Consider the following 22,549-nt stretch of genomic DNA (forward strand, 5'->3'; position numbering starts at 1 on the left):
GTCATTTAATTTGAAATAGCCAATAGCAGACTGGCTATTGAAACCCAACCCCCTGAGCAGAGGAGCGGACCTGAGAGAGAAAGCTCCGCTCCTCTGCTCAGTGAGCGGGTGCAATAGCCAGCCTGCTATTGGCTTTTGCAATAGACATGGGGCACCGTTGGGGGGTGAGTGGTCGAGGTTGTGCCCTAGACAGCAGTGTGCCCTAGGCGGCTACCTAGTTTGCCTAGTGCAGGGGTGCCCACAAGGTCGATCGCGTAGCGACAACTGGTATGTCCTCTCCTCCTGCCGCTTCTCTGGATCCCCGTTGCTCTCCCCAGCGGGGATCCGAGAAGTGAAGGAACCGGCGGCGGGGGAGGGCGGAGCCGCTGTCACAGAACTAATGCAGAGCGATACGAAAATTAAAAAAAATAATGAAAATAAAATAAAAAAAAAGTAAAAAATAAATTAAAAAAACTTTTTTTTCTTGCCTCAGGCGCAAAAGGAGCTGGCTACGGCTATGCTCCCGTGGTGCTCGTGCGGCTGCCGGCTGAATGTGTCAGACACTGCAGATGGAAAGGTGCAGGACACCCCATGTGCAACGTCGGCCACACGAGCACCACGGGAGGACAGGACGCCGGGACCTCTAGGGCGCACTGGAATGTAAGCCGGCCGACTCCCTGCGTTCAGGTGCGGGAGGGGGTGTGGAGCTGTATTGAAGTCAATGGCATCGCCCACATTGCGATCGCCCGCACTCGGAACGCAGGCACATTAGTGCCCGCATTCCGGTCCAGTGCAATCTGCAAAAATAGTGCTCGCAGCATTTTTGCGGATCGCACTGGACTGAAACACAGGCACTAATGCAGGCGATCGCACTGTCGGCGAGGGGCCTGCCTACGTAGCCTGGCTGCGGTGCCATTGACTTCAATGCACCACCACGCCCCCTCCCGCCCCTGAATGCAGGTGTTTTTTCGTTGGTAGATCTCAATGAGCTCGTCATTTGAAAAATAGATCTCCAGACGAAAAATAGTGGGCGCCCCTGACCTAGTGGCAGCACCGGCCCTGGGAACACAGCACAAGAGCTGCCGTTTTGGAGTTGCTCCATCCCAGCCGCCTAGACATCACAATTTGGCCCTTGACAAAGTCACTCGAATTCTTACACGTGTCCATTTTTCTCTGCTTTCAACACATCAACTTCGGGGACAAAATGTTCACTTGCTGCCTAATATATCCCACTTCGCCTTTCCAGTGGTTGTAATGTTATGGCTGGTCAGTGTATCATTTTGGTAAAGATTCTGCAGTGAAGAAGAAAAAAAAAGGCAAAAACCAAAAAAATTTATGGGTTAATGCAGGGGCGTCCCGAGGTCGGCTGTCTCTAGACCGGGTGCCACCCCGCCGTGTCGTCATCGCGGGTGATGTCGCCTTGCGCGATGATGTCTGCGCACATGTGCGACCATCTGATTGATGCCTGCCAGCGGTCATCTTAGTGATTGACGCCGGCAGAGAGAGGAGGGGACGTTCACCCTGCGGGAAAGGTATGCCACAGGTTCCCCTTCTCTCTCCTGACACTATCGGGCTCTCGGTCCATGACCGACTTTTTAGAGGGGGTTGACACCAAAATGACTGTCAGTCATTTTGGTGTCACCCCTGCAATGGTGACACCTGGGTGCATGCCGCACCCCTTGGGACGCCACTGGGTTAATGGGCCCCTAAAGCTGGGAGGGGGGAGCATGTGCCGCTTTAGGAGAGGCACTACTGGGTGTGTGGACGGAGAACTTCTCCCTTGGGGGGACTCTGAGCCTTCGCCCCGTGTGACAGAATGTCTGGCTTCCCCACCGCCTACACCTAACATGAAGCAAAGAACCCCGTGCACATAGCAATAGGCTTTCTCCTATTCCCAATCATGCCGCCCTGACTCAGGTCAGATTCCCATTTACTGGACCCATATAAATCGACACGAAACCGGATCTACGTCGCTTTATTGTCAAACAACATCCAGTAAAACGTGTCACTCTCCCATTGTGGAACCCGAGTTCTGTGTGTGACAACCCGGACACCACCAGTGCGCCAATATTAGGGAGGCGTGGCGTAGGCGGGGTCACAGACAATGCGCTCCAGCTTGAGGCACTCCCACCGCTACACGCAGCGCTGGCAGCGGCTTGAGGTGGGTGGAGCCGGATCCCGGAAGTGTTAGGTGTCAGGTTATGCCAGGACGGGGAGCCGAGCGCTGAGTGAGTATTTGATACATTCGTGTGTCCTCGGTCTAGTGTGACCCTAGTGCTGGTCATGTGTGTCAGTGTATGGTGACGGTCATGTATGAAGGGGGCCCTCTGCCAGTCTGTATTTACAGTGTGCTCATTATCGATGTGTGTGCTTTTTATTCCATTGTAGAAGATGAATAGGAACTCTGTGATATTTGTCTTCATGTGGCTGTGTAATCATCATTATTATGCTGCTTAAAGGGGAACGTCACCCCAAAACTGAAACAAAGTCTCTGCTAAAAATGTCATAATGGCAATAATAAAATACATATTTCCCTTATACCGCAGGGAGAAGGTTACCGTACATTCCCAGGAATTCATAGAGCTGCGTTCCAAATTCTTTTTACAGTCACAGCACCCTTTTAAAATGTGCAAAACCTCCAGGCACCCCCAGACTAAAATGTAAAAATGCAAAAAGCTGTACTAGACCCTTATCTCAGATAGGGGTCCAGTATGGATTTTAAGGGAAGACCCCCATGCAAAAACAAAAAAAGGGGCTCCCCCTCACATTTGAGTTTCCCTTTAAATCAAGAACCCCCCCATTCACATCAGGAGCCCACTTCATATTAGAACCCCCTTTTATATGAGGAGCTGCAGAGGGTGGGAGGAGGAGCAGGCCTGTATGAAGGAGAACGACTGACCTTTTCTGAATGGATCTCCTTTTAAGCGTGGCTTGCTAGTGTTAATGGACCTTAAAGGAGAATTATGAGGTGAGTGATTTTCGCTCAGCCTCATAATCTGAGCTGACCTGTGACCATGAAACTGTCACATGTCGGCTCAGTAGATCGGGAAGTGAGCGAACGCATACCGGCGCTCGCTCAGGATTATCCTTGAAGGTGACATTTCTCGTATTGTGACCTTAAATGATGCCTCTTGATCTTATCTTTTTTTCCAGTAGTTTTCAGGAGTCCCTCCAGTGCTGGTGCCGGTCTCTGTTCCACCGCTGACTGCTGTGTCTTCGGTGTCTGTCCGCGTGCACGTTGCCGGCTGCTTGCATTGACTTACACTGTATCTCTCCACTTCTCCTGGATGAAGATCTCTACTGCGCATGCGCCCGCCCCATCATGCTGTTGGACCGCCCGAGAATCTTCAGACGGGAGTGAGTGGCAGAGACACAGGTAAGTTAAAGCCTTTTTGGTAACTTTTTTTTTTTAATCTTTTTTGTTTTTGCATATATCTACTGCTAGCAAGCAGTAGATATATGCAAACATTAAAAGAGAGTTTAGATCCACTTTAGGGGGCATTCACACTAAAATTGCAAGTCAAGGGAGGGTCTGTTGACTTGTGATTTCCTTCCACTTTTGGTGTTAATGGACTCTCAAAGTATAGCTACAGAGAAAACCCTTTTTTTTTAATTTTTTTTATTATGGACAGAATGGGGAAGGGTGATCACCCCTGTCATGTTTTTATTACTCTGTGTCCTTGCTGGAGAGACATAGAAGGGAATTGATCCAAACTGGAGCAGACAAAATCTGGAGCAGCTGTGCATGGCAACCAGTCGGCTTCTGTCTTTCATTTTGAAATCTTAACTTAACAGACTGAAGAGAGAAGCTGATTGGTTGCCATGGACAACTGCTCCAGATTCTGTCTGCTCCAGTTTTGATAAATTTCCCCTATAGTGTTGTAGTAGATCATCTGCACTCCATACGGCGTTATAACCTCACACAATAGTGGCGCTCTCGGAGATAACACGGACAGCGTCATGTAATCTCAAAGTATTTGATAGAAGATCACCAGAACTCACAAAGTTCAAAGTGTAATCTACCCTACTTCTTTATTGAACATGTGTCACATGCGTTATCAAAAACCAACTTTTCAGGGCCACGCAGGTTCCCTTCATCAGGGCGACATAGTGACCTGTGTCACCTGATAAGGGACCCCTCACGGCCCCAAAAAAGTACAGAAGTTTACACTTTGTACCTTGTGAGTGCTGGTGATCTTCTATCCAATACCTTGTTGGAGAGATTCATCTTCTCCTTTTTGTCCTAGTTATCATTGGCACTGGAAATGAAATTAGAGGAAAATCTATCATTTTCAATTGTCACTGGTACAAGAAAAAAAGGGAAGTCTTCCTGTTGGGACACTTGTTGCAGTGACAACAAGAAGTGGACTTCAATTGGGACACAGGTGGTCAAGGAAAACTGCCGGATTTTAACCCACTCATACTCCATCCAAGTTGAAAAAAGTTTGGTTTAACTTTTAGATAAACTCTAGATCAGTGGTTCTCAATCTGTGTAACCTCAGGACCCACATTTATCCTTGGTCATTAAGTCACGACTCAAGTCGCACTGCAATGGAATGCAAGGCATTGCTATACCATGGGTTCCTGTGCGGGCAATCAAACTCTTAGTGGGAGGTTAATTTGGGATACCATTCAAATGAATGGCAACGCAACGCACCTCCCCTACCAGAACACACAGTATGTGCATTGCATTATTCGCATGGGACGCACTGTACTAGTATGAACTGGCCCTCAAAAACACTGACAGACACAATCTTGCACACAATCTCCAAAAAAAAGAGAACTGGAGTGGATCCTCAGGCTGGCTTCCAGTGTGGACTGCTGTACTGTGACGGAGCTCTATCCATATGTGCATTGCTTGTACAGCTCCCTTGCATGCCCTGTAGAGGTGTCCTGAGCCAGAATGTGACGTCACTCCGGTCCAGGCACCGCTACAGAATATGCTAGGGACCTGTAAGCAATGCACAAATGGATGGAGCTCCCTCACGGCCACAGTCCCATCCCACCCCACCTCAAGTTGACACTTGGCGCCGGGCAGCATATTTTGAATGGCTGCTCGGTGCGAGAACTGACTGTGTTGCGAAATTAGGGGCTGCAGATGAAAGTCCCATAGACTTACATTGTAGCCTTTCATTTCATGAATAAAATACTGTGTTTCCCCGAAAATAAGGCACTGTCTTATATATATTTTGGCTCAAAAAAACACACTAGGTCTTATTTCCGGGGGTAGGTCTTATTTTTTTTTTTGTACAACAATCCAAAGTTAACGCAAATCCAAATTAAATAATACAAAATGGCAAAGTTAAGAATAGGGTGATCAGTGCAATCAGGTGTGCCGTACCTTTCCAAGAGCAACCCAACGCTGACCAGAATGAGCGAAACACGCATTTACTATTGATTCCTCACAGGCGGAGTGCATTTGGTATCACTCCGCCTGTGACAGGAGCCGGCGCTATAGAGGAAGCATCGGCTTATGCGGCTCTAACTCACTCTGCTTCTTCTAGCGCCGGCTTCGTTGGCACCGCTGATTCTCTCCCGCGGCTCTTCAAGTTCCCCCTTACACCACCACCGGCCCTGGGAATGGTAACATCTAGGTCTTATTTTTGGGGTAGGTCTTATTTCCAGGGAAACAGGGTGGTAGGGACAGTAAGCAGAAAGGATCAAATCAGAAGCCTTGAGCTAACAGTACCACTGCACAGTCTGCACTGTTTTCATAGACCCATCACTCAGAAAGGACAGCATCGTGGACAGGTAATGTCCAGTCTAATTATATTTTCTAGTGTTTTCCGTTTAAGCCCATCTCCAGACAAACAAACTTTACTCCAGCCCCTGCAGTTTGGCTTTGTCTAGGGGTTGGAGTAAAGCAACTTTACTTACTTGATTCCTGCTCCTGCCAGTTCCATCAGCCCAGCTGGAGAAGAGGCTGAGAAGAGGAGAGAACTGAGCCCGGGGAAGCAGAGCTCAGGTAAGTAAACCTGCTTTACCCCAGCCCCTACACCAGGGGTAGCAAACCTCCGGCCCTCCAGCTGTGGTGAAACTACAAATCTCATGATGCATCTCTCTTCGGGAGTCATGTCTGTGGCTGTTAGAATCTTGCAATGCCTCATGAGATTTGTAGTTCCACCAAAGCTGGAGGGCCGGAGGTTCGCTACCCCTGCCCTAGACAATATGAGCACTTCACCCTTGCAGTGCCGGGTTAGCCACACTGCAAGGATACTCTTTTCATTTGACCTGAGATGGGCTGCAACATGCAACTCATAACCTAATATCCTAGACCTAAAGAAAGGAACCTTAATGTGCACTTGTGTCCAGACTATGGACATTAGAAGTAAAAGGAAAGGTACCATATTAAAACATCCCAAATGTTATCTCCAGCACTGCTTAGACACTCAAATTAATAAATATTTGCATTTAAAAAACTTTTTTTTTTTTATCTTTTTTTTTTTTAATCTGTGTTTATGTTACCACTACCCAACTGTCCTGGTCCAGTGTGATGTAAGCAACAGGCTGAGATTTTCCTCATTACTGGCATCAAGACAGGAAGTGACAGGGAGGGATATATGTGCCTGTCTGAAAAGAGTAAAATGCCAGCATGTGCACAATAAACAATCTGCAAGACCAACAAGTGAAGACCTGTGCATGAGTGTTGTCGGACCAGTGCATGAGTGTTGTCGGACCAGTGCATGAGTGTTGTCGGACCAGTGCATGAGTGTTGTCGGACCAGTGCATGTGCAATAAGCAATCTGCAGAGAGAGATGAGTGAACATCAGCGCATTGTCAGAGCTTATAGCAGCTAGGGCTGCAACCAATTAATCGATAATAATTGTCAACTATTCTCATTATCAATTAGTTGGTTGGATCCACTAGCTCTCTCCTCCATGCTGGGAGGAGGGCACAGCAAGCAGTGGGCCGGTTCAATAGCCAGCCTGCTATTGCGATTGGAAAAATGGCCAATAGTAGGCTGACTATTGCACCCGCCCACTACCTGCTGTATTTATATTCTGCTGGTGTTTGTGGAATCTCGCCATTGACAGCTGACATTCCCTGGCTGGAGCTATTCAAGCTTACAATACAATTATTTTTTTTTAAATGATAAAAGGGGGGAAAAAATACATTTTCGGTTTCGGCCTGACAAATTCTGCTGCCGGAGGTGCCTTGCAGTGCCATTCATTTCAGTGGCACCCCAAACGTGTCTCCCACCCACAGTGTGATCGTCCACACTGAAATGCACGGTACCGCGATGCCCTGCTTTCCAGTGCAGTGCGATTGCAAAAAATTATGCATGCAGTTTTATTCTCGTAAGTTTATTAAGTAAACTTTGTGTTTGTAACACGGCATTTGTGTATTTCATTTTAAATTAAGGATGGTATTTAATTTTTTTTTATCCGACTAGTCAAAAAATAATCTGCCAACTAATCGATTATGAAAATAATCGTCAGTTGCAGCACATGTGCGATAGACAGAAACTCCGCAGGGCACAGACTTTTAACCCCTTCGTGACTGACGACGTACAGTGTACGTCGCCAGCATCGGGGCTGTTTAAACAGACTCCCGGCGACTTTTGCCGCCGGGAGTCTGTTTAAACTTGTAGAGCCGATATGAAGTACTAAGGGCTGCACACGCAGTGCAGTCTGTTCTACTGTGTTTTTTGCCGCGTTTTTGATGCTTTCCGGGTCGTTTTTGGTTTTAAATTTTTTTATTTATTTTAAGTTTTAAAATGGGCTTTCAGTGCGTTCCTGTGCGTTTGCATGCGTTCCAGAGCAGTAAAAATAGGGCTTGCTGCAGTTCTTTTACATTCTCTGGAACCGAACGCTACGGTGTGAACTAGAGCCCAAAATACCATTGGAATACATTGGACGCAGTTTTGACTAGATCTGTAACTGCTCTGCTCCTGGAACGTGCTTGGTGTGAACTAGCCCTTATTCTTCTGGGTGCCGACATGGAGGATCAGCAATTTTAATAGTGGCTGAATAGTGTTGTCGGACTGGCACTGGAAACCAAATTCTAAGAAAGGAGAAGGCAGGATCTCAATGTGAGTTATTTACATTGACGCTGATATCAATTAACATTGTAGAAATACAAGTAGCTCGTAGAAGACTTGCCTTGTTTTTTTGTCTAGAGAAACATGTTCAACTATTTACATAACCGGGTTGGGTTTCAGGAGTAAACACCAGCTTGGTCGTTTACATTGGCAAGCCTGCCATCCATGCCAAGATCTGTTCTCATAGTTATGTTGTGAAATTTGCCTTCCTGCTAAAAACTGATGCTCTCTGTCAACGTCACGCGGCTAGGTGTCAGCACATCTGCTGGGCCTTAATGCCAGCTGTATGCATATGTGTGACAGCTGGCCCGCTGTTCTGTGCAGAGTGCGTGCGAACAAAATGTCACGGACACCTAATCACAGCGATCACATGATCGGGAACCCCTCCTCTGATTCCCGGTGTTAAAACTTTCAGCGGCAAGGGGTTTACTGTATTTTTCCATGTATAATTTACCTGAAAATGGAGGGGCGTCTTATACACGGGGGGCCGAGAGGAGAACCGCGGTTGCAAAACTGCCGATACCTCTGCAAACTAGCCTCACGAGTGAAACTTCCGATTGCAGAGACTAACAGGTTTCCTCCAATCATGAGCCTTGTGTAGCCAGTGCCCAGATGCAACAGGGAGCCCATAAAAATGTCAGAAAACAAAAAAAAAATGCCGGTAAATACCGGTACCAGTAAGCGGCTGTCTTACTCTGCAAAATTTAACCTGGATGTAATCAGTTATGCAAAAGAGCATGGAAAATATTGATTTCTGAATTTTGGGTAATATTGATTTCTGAATTTTGGGTAAGAAAAGTGGGGGGCGTCCTATACATGGGGGCGTCTTATAGACGGAAAGATACGGTATTTCTCTACAATGTCAATGAGGGCTTGTTTTAAAGTGCTATTATTTCTTGTTCAGAAGATGCAAATACTTGAAGCCGATGTCACACTGGCAACTTTGTAACAGTGGTTTGTATCAGCAACAAATCTCTCTGCTTTTTTTTCTCTGGAGAATTATCACTAGATACAGAGTTGCTGTTCTAGCTGCCTACAATGTGTATCTATGCAGCTACAAAACAATAGTTCTTTATGATTGCTAGCAGTTGCATTGAATATAGGGATGCACCGGTTGCAGCTGGGACCTGGCTCTGGCACTTCACCACTGTCCTGAAATCATTAGTCTGCATTGTTTTATAAAAACTGTCACATGACAATAAACAAAACTGTATCAGTACTCGTACTTGTAAGTACTTGGGCAAGTATCAGTACTTGCCCACGTAAAGCCAGGTATACAGAATTGGATATAGCTGTGCCACACTACAGAGTGTTCATGTTCTTCATAATATTAAGAAACTGACCTAAAAATCATGATTTTGTATTGCTTTAGAAAAAATGTGACCTGTCCCTTTAAGAAAAAGTATCGGTAATTGGTATCGGCGAGTACTTGAAAAAAGTATCGGTACTCATACTCGGCCTTAAAAAAGTGGTATCGGTGCATCACTAATTAAAACCACTCTTTTTTCCCTGTTGCATGCTGGGAATCCTCTCTGTCAAAGAAAAGGGGTACTAACGGAACAGAAAAGAGGTCTGGACAATGTGGCAGGTATCACCGTCCACCAGTTGTCCTTGGAAATTAGCCGTCATGCTCAAACTATCACGGGAACACAAAATTCCCCAATTGCAGATCTTAATTTTACACAAAGTGAGTTGCCATCCACGCAGACTATCCATTGGAATTCAATAGGCTGGCAGTTGCACCTTACCAAGTTAGCACAGGTAGGATTTTGGTTCAAAATCTTCAAACACTAGTAACTGTGAGTTATGAATGATAAATCCGAAAGTGAGAGTAATGGTTTCCTCTGTTGTTCTGCTTTGCATAGAAACCAAACCCAGATGTTTTATGCCTAGCAGAACCAGTACGACCATAAAAAGGCCGACATTATTACTCTCCCACATGCTACAATAAAGCTGGCATGTTTGGAGTCTAAGATCTTGTTTCATCACAATCATCCTCTTGGAGAACATTTTATAATTGTGCACTGCATGGCATGGGGGTTATTTCATTTGCCAGAATCCTCAAGGATTGAAATACATAGATTTGTTTTTTAAGCTGACCACACCCTGGTCGAAATTTGACCAGTATGTTGCCTAGTCGGCACCTCCATTCGACAAAACTCGACTTTGAAATCAACATTTGAAGGCGCCCTTCTGAAAATTCTCAGCCGAACTGTGACTGCAGCCAGTCAGCTGACATACATGCTGTTTGCGTTTGCTGAACACGAAAAAAACATATTGGGGTCTATTTATAAACTATTTGCAGGGCAGTTCACCCTTCTAATATTTGTGAACAATCGTTCTGTGTGTATATATGCCAAAACAAATGTTATTTTGTTGTTTCTTTACAGGCTATTGTATTTTCAAATGTTTTCCATGTAGTATTGCATTATGGCCACTAGATGGCTCATAGAATATAAAATACATATTTCGTTTAGTACCATTTAGAGGCCCTAAAGCTAATATTACATGAAAACATTTCCTTAAAATATTAATAAACATTTGTGCAAATATTGCACAGCATAAAAATTGCAACTAGCTTTTTTTTTTTTTTATTCTACAGGGTCTCTGCTTTTAGAACATATATAATTGTTTGTGTGTTTTAGGCAGTGTTCTTGATAAAAATTCAGATTTTAACGCGTGTGAAAATTCTTTAGAAATTGCTTCGGTAGTCAAGTGGTTAAAGCTGAAATATACAGGTGAAACTCGGATAATTAGAATATCGTGCAAAAGTAATTGCAGTAATTGCTGCAAAAGGGGCCCAAACCAAGTACTGAGTACATATGCATGCTTGTACTTTTCAGAGGTCCGATATTGTTGATGTACAATCCTTGTTTTATTGATTGCATGTAATAATCTACTTTTTTGAGATTGTGGATTTGGGGTTCTTGGGGTTTTCATGAGCTGTAAGCCATAATCATCACAATTATGACAAATCACGGCTTGAACAATCTTGCTTTGCATGTAATGAGTCTCTCTCATATATTAGTTTCACCTTTTAAGTTGCATTAGTGAAATAAATGAACTTTGCACGATATTCTAATTATTCGAGTTTCACCTGTAGGTAGACTAGTGTTTGTTTTTTTCAAGTGCCAATTCCCATGTTAATTATTTACTTTGTATTGTCCTTTATTACCTTTTACAAGATCTATTTGAGTAAAGCTGCATGTTTAGGCAAGACTCATTTACTGGGCCAGGCTGTGGCCGCTTGAAGATACCATGGGGGAATATATCGAAACTGGAACAGACAATTCTGGAGCAGATTTGCACAGCAACCAATCAGCTTCTTTGTCACATTTTCAAATCTTACCTGAGCAAACGGAAGAGAGATGCTGATTGGTTGCCATGGGCAACTGCTCCAGATTCTGCCTGCTCCAGTTTTGATAAATTCCCCCCCCGTATGCTTTCCAGAAAAAATTGGAAGACTCTTAATGCAAGGGGTTACACACACACACACACTATTTTTGTTTTCTGAAGAATCTAAGCTGTAATCCAAAGTTTTAGTTCTGCTTCCTGATTTGGTCATGGGGACTTTTACATACGGTGACTTATATAATAAATCAAACTAAATACATAAAACCTTTTGTGTGTGTGCACCATTCAGTTTATCATGGGTTCTAGCTGCAGTGGGTTGGGACAAATGTTTGAGCCAGCAGATAATATCCACTAACTAGACCTTAGGTTGCTGATCATTGTTTCTTATGGGCCAAGGGTGGCTGTACATGGGCATACCTCTCATTGATAATAACGGGAGATAAAATCTATATTTGTCATCAAAAACACCGCACTGCATAATAAGGCATAAAGGGAATGATTGCATGTAGGGAATATCCAGTATGTTAGAAAATCTCAGAGGATAACAAGAAGCACGTTAAAGCTTGGGCACATATAAATAACTCCAATTAATGCAGTTATAAATTAATTAAAATATAAATGTATTTTTAAAGTAATATTAAACTCTCTTTTTAATAATTCTTATTATCCATTAGTTGATCTGCGCTCAGTCCCCTCCAGTCTCCGCTAATGAAGAACAAACAGAGTGATTGGAACTGATCACACGATGCTTGTAAATAACTGAGGACATAATATTCAGATAAAGTGTCCCCAATTATGAATGAATTCTGAACGCTCTACATAACTCCCTGTTCATTCATGATAGTATCTGTTTACTATGTCTACAATCTCCTTGATTTATGAATGAACAGGAAGCCTCAGTACTGAGTAAGTCCTTTTCATTGAGTGCTGCGGCTGCAGAAAAAGAGATTGAGAACTTTGTCCTCCAATCTTTTTTTTTTTTTTATTTCAAAAGGGAAATATCAGGGGTGCAGGTGCTCTGCAAATGTAGTGTAAATGAATACTCCACTATAGAAAAGCCCCACCTTGTACCATGAAGGTATAGTGATAAGATAAGAGGTGAGAATAACGTCATATTTTTCTGCACTTTTCCTGCAAGTCACATGCTGAACACTGTTAGCAAACTACTCTCTGCCTGTGGTGGGAATGTGACAAACTTTCTCCACACCCAGGGCTACCAAGTAGCCATAATCAGTGTGAGAACTTCAGAGCAATAGCTCTTAGTATGCAAACCAATGACCCAAGTATGTATTATTCTCTTGTCAGTGATATGTCTCACTAAGCTGTACTATATATTTTTACCTTCTTATTTTTTAAAGGAGAACTATGAAGTGAGTGATTTCCACTCATCCTCATAGTTAGAGCTGACGTGTGACAAAGAAGCTGTCACAGGTCAGCTCTATCGATCGGGAAGTGAGCAGAAACATACAGCCGATCCGCTCACTTCCCGATCGTCTCCCTGCAGTGAGTGGTGACTGTGAGTCACCGCTCCCCGCAGGGATTCTCCCCTCTCCAATCCTCCAGCGCTGACTGGAGGAACGAACGGGGGGAGGGGCGGGCACAGCTGGATCTGCCTCTAGATAGGCAGAGCCAGCCGTCACTCACGCAGCTGGGTGGATCTCGACAGTATTGTTGGGATTTGTCCTGGCTGCGGAGCTCTCAGTATATCACGGGCAATAGGTCATCGGAGGATGCTATTATATGTCTTCCTGTGACCCTAAAGAGAACTATGGGGAAAAACACTTACCCCATAGTTCTCTTTTAAGCCACACTGCCCTGCACCTCTGGAAAGTATGAGCCCTACTTTGAGCTTTGTAAGCACCCAGATTGGGACACGCATAGACTGAGAGCAATCCTATCTTAGAGGTAACCTCAACCTCCTTCAAGGTACAGCAACTCACTGGATTGACACCACATCCATTGCATTTGGCTCTCATTGACGAGCATTGAATTTCATACTTTAAGGCCTTGCTTTGCATTGATACACATTTGTTTTATTAACATGTTGCATTGACGGGCAGGTTTTCTTCCTGTTTGCTGCTAGGGCTCAGAATTATATGTCAAATTGGTTAACGCTGAGCATCACTTGGGGTAACCATTTTAACGTACAATTCTGAGCCCAAGTAACAGAGTAAACATCAAATCAGCCAGGGCTTCTCAGGATGTTAATGCTGAGGGCTTATTCACACCAATGCCCTTTTTGCATGTACACAAGGTAGCCATTGTTTTAAATGGTACTAACTCACACCTGTGCAATGTGTGTTGGTCAAAAAAGTTTATTTCCATTTTTTTATGCTTCAATGAGCATTAAAGGGCCTAAGCCAAATGCGTTAAAATGCATTGAAACTCTTGTCAACGCACAAAAAGGCATGAACACATGAACAGAAATGCATGAATCAAGCCTAAGGGGGGCAAGTTTAAATAGACTTTGTCCTTCTAAGACTTTGCTGCTCTGTGAGACCATATCTATATCTCACAATGATGGATAATGCAGTTAAACGTATACATAGTTTTGTTTTTTTTCCAGTGTTCTAGTGATTTTCATAGCTGCATTTTATAGCTTTGGCACAAATGATCCATGTGACTTGGCAACTGCATGTTACTCTTTGACCAGCCTTTACAATGCTAGTGAAGAAGATTTTCCGGTTTTAGCTTGTTGAGTATGAATAGTAGCAGAAGCACAAGCGTTTGCTCTGTATTTCCTATCGGATCACTCAAGAACGCTAACAATATACAATGGTATGGTGTATATATATCTCAGATGTAAATGGATGGGTGCAGTTCTGAAAACGCCCTTCAGGTACCACCTAGATGCTACTGTTCCTGAATGACCACATTCCTTTCTTTTCCTAGCTACCTCTGACCTCCTTTTGCAGGTAGTTCTTGATCTTTTATCACAGTCGCTGTTTAGTCTGTAGCTGACTGAACTAGGAGAGATTTGTGTTCGTGTGCTGTTAACCTGTGTGTGTGGATTCGATATATACAAAGAGCTGCTGTTTTGCTCTGGCTTTTCTACTGCCAGCATGGAGCTCAGCGGAGGAGGCTTTTTCAGCATCCTGGAACAGAGTGTGCTGCTGTGAACAGATTCCTGGATTAATACTCTATCCTCTAGAGAGCAGAATGCACTATCTGGGCTTCTATGTTAGCTTGTGAGGTCATCATCTGCTTCTTACAGTGATCTCTCACATACATGGTTTGGTGACTTGGCAGTACACTTCCAGAGTGGCTCCTCCTGTTGCACACTTTCTTGAGTCTGTACTATACCAGCAGAAAACTGTTGTCATCTGCAGCCTGGACAATGCCACAAAAGAGCAAGACAGACATCAGGACTGTAAACGAATCTCATATCTAACCCTTATCAGATAGGAGGGAACATAATATAAGGAGCTATGTCCGATCCTGGGAAAGAGAAAGAGGAAGGGGAAGAGGCGCTGCCTGAAAGTACCCCATCCGTATGTACCACCATTACTTATTTTGATGTACAACCTATTAGATTGAAACGTTTTGTAGAAAACAAATGTTTTATAAGTATAACTATGGCAATTGTACATTGATTTATGTGCATATTAGTTTTTAGCTTTTTCATACTAACAGCCTGTAACATTCTCTTTTATTTTATATACATTACAGTAGAGCTGCAGCTAACGATTATTTTCAAAATCGATTAGTTAGCCAATTTATTGAGTTCGATTAATCGGATAAAAAATAAAATACATTTACAGAGAAGTACAACAAATCCCAGCAATAATATATTATACAGCGAAATGAAGAATACCACCAGCTATATAAGAATACAACAAATGCCAGCAATACATTATAGCTGGCGGTATTCTGCATTGCGCTGTATAATGTACTATTGCTGGGAAGCGTGAGGCGGGGAGGAGGTGCGTCGCACAGCGTGTGTGGAGCAGTGAACAGGGCCAACTAACCAGAAGCCGATTAATCGATGATTGAAAAAGTTGACAACTTTTTCAATAATCGATTATAATCGATTTATGTCGATTTTATTTGTTGCAGCCCTACATTACAGCCCCTTGGATCAGAGCAAATTGTTAGGACTATTTTATGTTTGTAGGACATTTTCCAGCTTGTTTATAGATTTGTTGCTTTGTAACATTTTTATTGCACATTCGTTGCAAACTCCATTCGCTACGATAATCTTAAGCAAATTGTAAAGCCAGTGAACTTTATTTTGAGATCACTGTTCCTCCTTGTCGATGCAGTTTGGTCATACATGCCATATTCTGGCAATATTTTTGAGACTGTTGCCGTTGACCCACTAAATAACTCTTCTGGGGTTTTTTTTTTGTTTTTTTTTGTCCTCATTGGAACTCTGTAAGTTCATCGAGCTTTATATATTAAAGTTCTACCTGGAATATTCCCTTTTGTAGTTGGTGCATACTGTTAGAAAACGCTGACATATGTCACCTTGTAGCCGTGTGTAAATTTGATTTATTTACCTAAATAGTTACAGTTTAAACTCTTTCATTTATTGATTCATTGTTTTATTTGCCATCTTATATATCTTTGATTATTGTTAGTCAAGGGTTAATCCTATTGCTAATACCCTAGAAAACATTTGTTTAGATATGTGACAGATCTATAGTGTTACATTGTAACTTTCACTTCCATTATGCACATGCTGTGTATGTTCCTAATCCTTTATCCTTATGACAATTGAATGAAACCCAAGTGATGTACAAAAAGTATACGTTATACAGCCAAGACAAGCCCATTGTGAAACATTACATTGAATGTAATGGCATAAACAGTAGCTCCCTTTTCCAGTATATTTTCAGAGAACAATAGAGAAGCTTTTTCTTTTTTTTTTTTGCTTTTTGTAATGGCCGTTTGTATGAAACTGTTTGACTTCCATTATTAATGACTAATTTCCTTGACTAGTGATTGTCAGATACACCACCATAGAGATAACCACAGGAAACTGGATTCTGGACTACTTTACCTCACTTTACAATTGTTTTACGTTTACATTAATTTTTTTATTTCAATAAAGTATTAGATGCGATATGCAGTCCAACTGCCAACTTAGGGAGCTCACACAGCAGTCTGACAACACCGCTGCTAATTGTGAGGCAGTGGCTTGGCTTTGTCAGCCTGCAACAGGAAGTGGTGTGGCTGGCAAGATCTCCAAGTAAGAAACTTTGCAACGAATGCTCGAAAACTGAATACAGTGAGGCATGATTGCAAACATTCCCAACAGGTGACAAGAACCTTTAAGGCCTCGTTCACACCAGATGCAGGCCCTATTTTGGCCAGAATGCATTGCCTCGAATTGCGGCCGGCTCACTTTTTTGTGGGGCAGGAGGGGACCTGGCGGTCCATTGAAGTGAATAGCAGCGTAGCCACATATTATGCCTACGGTCCGGTCCGAACAAAATGCTGCAGGCACTATTTTGTTGGGACCGGACCGCAGACCTAATGTGCCTTGCAATCCCGTGCGGCTGATCGCATTGCGGCCGGAGGGAATGGCTACGGTGCCATTCACTTCAATGGACTGTTACTCCCCCTCCTGCCCCACAATAAAAGTGAGCCTGCCGCAATGCGAGGCAGTGCGTTTTGGCCAGAATAGGGCCGGAACGCACTGCATCTGGTGTGCACGAGGCCTAAGATGACCACTATGAATCTGCAGGCATTTTTCTCTTGATAAAATCTGTGTTCGTTGTACCAAAAGAACACGAGAGGAGTTTTTGAGAGGCTACCACAAAGGAGACCACTGCTCTCTAAAACAAACATTGCTGTCCCTTTCAGGTTACTAAAGACCATTTGAATGTCCCACAGCTCTAGTTGAACAATGTTTTTGTTTTTTTTATAAGACAGTAGTTGAAAGATTTTGGTAAATATTCACAATGTTTTGTTTGTAGGAAACAGAACTATTAGCAGTATCAACACCTAGAGGCTACCTGTAAAGCTTGAGGCAGGGAGTTTGACCATCTCCAACTGCTTTGTTGCCTCAGAGCATGGATAGCTGTAATGACCAGTAAGTAGGATACAGTTCTAGACCACAGCTGCGAATGTTACCGTGTGCCTAGCAACAGTTCACTAACGCTGACCACAGGAATTCACCACTTTGGTGGGAGTGAGTCAGTATAGGTATAGAGTTTAAGGTTAACTCTGTAGTAGTATCTCAGGACTACATTACTTCATGTAGGCACTTACATGCAGTATAATGAACAAAAATAGTCCCACTCTTTGTAATAGCAATTTGGAGACTAAGATCCTCTTTTTACAATGCAATACTTCTCGCTTATTAATTAGACCGTAACAAAGTCTTTAATAACTACCTCACACAAAGTAAATATGCATGATAAAGGTACTTGCGGTTAGTAGCAACGTGCAGAGAGGAGGGGGTTTAGGGGGTAACTACAGATAGTCCCCCAGCATAGATTCCCTTGAGCTAGTAGTTTATCAGGGTGTGATCCCTCAGTAAAGTCATGCAAAGGTTAAGCTTGATTGAAGATGGCTGCCGTTGCTGTTGGGAGCGCAGCCTAGGGTTATAGAGGCTTAACACATGATCCCCATTCAGGATGGAGAGCAGCCCAGTAGTTATTATAACCTCTTTCCAGGATGGCAGAGTGGAGCAGTATTTATTTGAAATGTCTCTTTTCAGGATAAAGTGTGGAGGGTTAAAGTAGTATTAAATGCTGGTTTTTTTTACCGTAATGCATTCTGTGCATTAAAGCAAAAAACACCCAGCACTTTCCTAACACCCCTGTCCTCCTCACACTTACCTGCAGCCGCCTATCTCCTCCGCCACGACCGGGAAGATACTCTGGTTTCCCCGACCTTCCTGGTTGTGAGCAGGGTACTGGGGGCAGAGGTACATCCATGGCGATATTCCCGAGTGTGGCTCTGGGTTAATTTTCAGTACCATAAGCGGTAACCCCGAGCCACACTCGGGATTACAGTCTCTTACCTTGTCCATGATCCCCGCTGTGTCCTCCGTCTTCCGCTGAGTCAATCATGGCAGGCTTTGTATTAATGACTACAGGCTTTGTATTCATTAATGCAAAGCTTGACGTGATTGGCTCATCGCGGTATACTGTATGTAGCCGAAGCTACATACAGTATACCGTATCCTTCCGTATGTATCCGGCGTATAAGACGACGCCCGATTTTCGGGGGATGTTTTAAGGTCTCAAAACCCGTCTTATACGCCGGCAAATACGGTATCTTGCAATAGCTTCCAAACAATGCGGGACCAATGAATTACAAATTGTAACAGGTTGATAATATCAGAGAAGTGGTGGAAAAGGGAAAAGTTGACATTTAAAAGAAAAAAATCTTATACCTGTTTTCTATTGATCTTATAAGAAAGCCATGACGTTTGTTGCTGGATTTATAAGGAATCACAAAGATGAAATGAAATGCAAAGAGCTAAATGCATAGTTGAAATATACACGTTTATGGTTATATTTGTCAAAAAGATTTGCTTTTTTGTTTTCCAGTCTTGCAATTTGCCCAATTTTGACCCTGTACATCTATGATGATCACTCTTCTATGTGTTGATTCAGCTTTACAGCTTCCTGTGCCACCTTACTTCTCACTTGCATGTTTTAACTTTTATTTTAAGTTTCCGTGCAACAAATCCTGTTTGGGATTGTGTTTGCTCACTAGGTGCTGCTTCTAAGAAATGGACACTTTGTTCTATCCTCCATGTAGTGAAGAAAAACAAGAAATGTCTAACTGATGACTTTGACTTCTATATTATTCTTAAAATAACAGCCAAAAAGTGTGTGCAGGTCTTTCCAGTATGTCAAGTATCTTTGCTTCTTCCTGTTTTATTTTATATTACCCTCATTTGTTTATAACTGGGTACTTTTAATGTTGACAGTGTGGAGGGCCTTCCCTGTAGCCTTATGTACAGAGTTTATTGCTTTTGTAATATTTTTGGGGGTTCTTATGAGTTTATTTTCCTCTTTTTTCTTGTGACAAATCAACACTATTTGCCTGGATTTTGGAGAAAAGTCTTGCAGTAAATAATACTACCTTTTGTGGCTATGGCCTTGCACAGAATACATTGGTAACTGAAAATAAATAAATGGCTTTATTGTCCAGTAAAAAAGAATCTTTGTTTTGACATTGTGTTTTTCCTTGCTTGTAGAACAGTCCAGAAACCACGATGGCATCCCATCTGAAGTACATCTCTTTAAGCATCCTGGTGTTTCAGACTACCAGTCTTGTCCTAACTATGCGTTATTCCCGTACACTGAAGGAGGAGGGTCCACGATACTTGTCTTCTACTGCTGTAGTGGCTGCAGAGGTGTTGAAGATCGTAGCATGCATCTTTTTGGTCTACAAGGATAACAGTAAGTAGAAAACTCAGCCATCTTTTCAAACCACTTAGGGGCATGTTTATAAAGCATTGAGTTATAATTTCACCAAACATTCAATGATTAATTAATTACTGCAATAGAAAACGTGCACCTGGATGATTCACCTGCAAATGATGTTTGGTGAATCTTAAATTCACTGCTTTATGCATATGGCCCTTTTAGTATATGTATAGCCAAAATCTTTTATTTTATTTTATATAGCATAAAGAATGGTAAAATCCCTCCTGAGATGATTATTTGTTGTTGATGTCCCACTGGGAAGATTTTCCTTCTCTCCCTCTCAGCAACACTAAGTGAGAGGAAATCTCAACAAAATTAAGGAATTCCAATCTTAAACAGTTGTCACAGGAACTGGTGTCCCCATCAGAAGATTTACTTTCACCTCCTGTTCTGGTGACTACTAATGTTTTGCATTTTCTATCACTTTCTGTTTCAGTGACAATTATTCAAAACATACGTTTATTATGACCCTGCTAATCTGGTTGCCCATTTCAGTTCGCTTAGCTTCAGCCACCTTTCTTCGCAGCTGAAAGAGTTTTTAGACTCTCCTATGTTTGCGTGAGGGATTGATCATGCCCTTTCTTCCTTTTCTAAATACAAAACCCCAGGGTTAGATGGGTACCCTATAGAATAGTATGTCATGTGTAAGGATTGGTTAATCTCACATTTGTTGGCCCTATATATTGAGGTACTGGAGAAAATATTTTTTCCACCCTCAATGAGGTCAGCATTGACTGTAATGATCCCCAAGTCTAACCGAGCCTTTATACTGTGAGACCTTTAAGCCCATTTCAGTATGAATGTAGATGTTAAAATCCTGGTTGAAATTTAGCATGTTAATATTTATCCCCAACACTGTCAACTCAGACCATACGGGTTTATACCAGGTAGATCTACAAATATTAATATCCATAGGCTTTTTATCAACCTTCAAATGCCGCAGTTCTCTTTCTCCCCTAGAGCCATTTTGGATCTAGATACTCACAAAGCCTTTGATTCTAAAAACTGTCCCTAAATGACTCGGGTACTAAAAAAAACTTGGTTTTGCAACACATTATTAGAATAAAAACCCTATCTTGAATTACTTCGCCATCCAGCTGTAAAGCAGGCTTTGCTCTGGCCATCAAGCCTTTTGTAGAAATTACCATATTTCCCTTTGGCACCCTACTGCAAGGGAAACCCTCCAGTCTCTCCTGAACACAGGAGCAATGAAATGCAGATATTCCAGATTTAACAGAGTAAAACCAGATAAACACTCCTTGGCAAGCATGGCACCCGTATATTTTGTAAGTAAAAATGTTATATATAGGTAAATGAAAAAATAATTTTAGCCATTCAAGTCCCAGCCGCCACTTTAAAACAGAGCTGGGATACCTGCTATTTGTGCATGCCAGTGCCATTTTAAGAAGGTAGCTGGTCTTGATGGTTCCTGAGGGTCCCTTCTTGCACTAATGTTGAGATTGCAGGCTGTCTCTGGCAGCTGGGACCCAGCACTAAGTCCAGGAGCTGAAACAATTAGCTCCTGGGCTTCTGATACTTTTACAGCTCACTTCATAAATGTGCGACGTGGAAGCAAATGTATTATACGCTAGGGTAGATTATAAAGCCTAAAAGATTTCACATGTGGAGAGAAAAGCAATCACTTTGGGATTTTGGAAAGAAAAGACCTGGGGTATCAAGTGGTTAAAATGCATACTTATTACCTTGTAAACATTACACAAAATAGATAAAAGTTACCAAACTCTGTGGTGGATTCACTGAAACTGAAATTCAAACAGATATAAAAGGCAGAAATGAATGCAGCTAGGTAATCAATGATACATCATTAAAGGAGAACTATGAGGTGAGTGAAAACCACTCATCCTGATAGATCGAGCCGACGTGTGGCAATAAAACTGTCACACGTCGGCTCAATAGATCGGGGAGTGAGCGAACACATACCGTCACTCGCTCACTTCTCTATCATCTCCCTGCAGAGAGCAGTGACTTTCAGTCATGGCTCCCTGCAGGGATTCCCCCCCTCCCCGCTCCGATCCTCCAGCTCTGACTGGCAGAACGGGAGGGGGCGGGCACAGCTGGCTCTGCCTCTAGATAGGCAGAGCCAGCTGTCACTCACGCAGCTGAGTGGATCTCGACAGCAGTGTTGAGATCTGTCCCGCTGCGGCGGTCTCAGTATACCCCCGAGCTGTAGCTCGCGATATACTGAGCTTTATACTTTACAGTAGGACACTAGTTTATGTCCTCCCGTGACCCTTAAGAGAACTGTGGAGAAAAACACTTAGTTCCCTTTCAAGTGTATTATTTAAATGCAAGCAGTGGTAGTGCCTGAATTTGACTTGGTTTCAGCCTCTTGCAGTCCCTGTGCAACAAGGACCAGAGAGAGAGTGGGGGAAGCAGCACTAGTAGCAAGTGAGGTGTGCTGCAGTGTAAGAAGCATGCTGATAGGAGGAAAAATCAGAGCTACAGAGAAATTAGCTCATCATTCTGCTGATTCTCCTTTCACGGTCAAGTCACATGCTGGAAAAGGGACAAGACCTGTAAGTGAAGCTGCAGCAGGAGCAAACAAAGATCAGGTCCCTGTTCTAGACAGAGCTGTGTAAATCTCAGCAGTGGATGGACAGAATACAAATCATTTGGCAGCTACGCAGCTGCTACCTGACTTACAGGCCACATACTTAGTTCTGATCAGTGAATCATAAAGTTGGTTTGCTCTGCTGCCATAAAACTAGTATATGGCTCAAATGAGGTAATCCCTGCCCCGTGAAAGTCTAAGCCCTCGTTC

At 43.0% G+C, this 22,549-nt stretch overlaps 1 protein-coding gene across 4 annotated transcripts in view; it reads left to right on the top strand.

The window, feature by feature from the left end:
* Nucleotides 1–2,119: 2,119 nt before the first annotated feature.
* SLC35A3 (solute carrier family 35 member A3) overlaps nt 2,120–22,549 on the top strand; it is a 36,630-nt gene continuing 16,200 nt past the window's right edge. The window contains exons 1-2 of one of the 4 annotated variants that reach the window (XM_018572476.1): nt 2,120–2,207; nt 19,536–19,740. In XM_018572476.1, coding sequence (XP_018427978.1) covers nt 19,554–19,740 — 187 coding nt within the window. In that variant the 5' untranslated portion in view covers nt 2,120–2,207; nt 19,536–19,553. Of the gene's footprint in view, nt 2,212–14,771; nt 14,866–19,535; nt 19,741–22,549 lie in introns of those variants that run through there. The other 3 variants (XM_018572477.1, XR_001942103.1, XM_018572475.1) reach the window with 3 other exon arrangements.

The sequence above is a fragment of the Nanorana parkeri genome, unplaced genomic scaffold (genome assembly GCF_000935625.1).
Source record: "Nanorana parkeri isolate BGI_ZX_2015 unplaced genomic scaffold, ASM93562v1 scaffold2045, whole genome shotgun sequence".
Classification (NCBI taxonomy): domain Eukaryota; kingdom Metazoa; phylum Chordata; class Amphibia; order Anura; family Dicroglossidae; genus Nanorana; species Nanorana parkeri.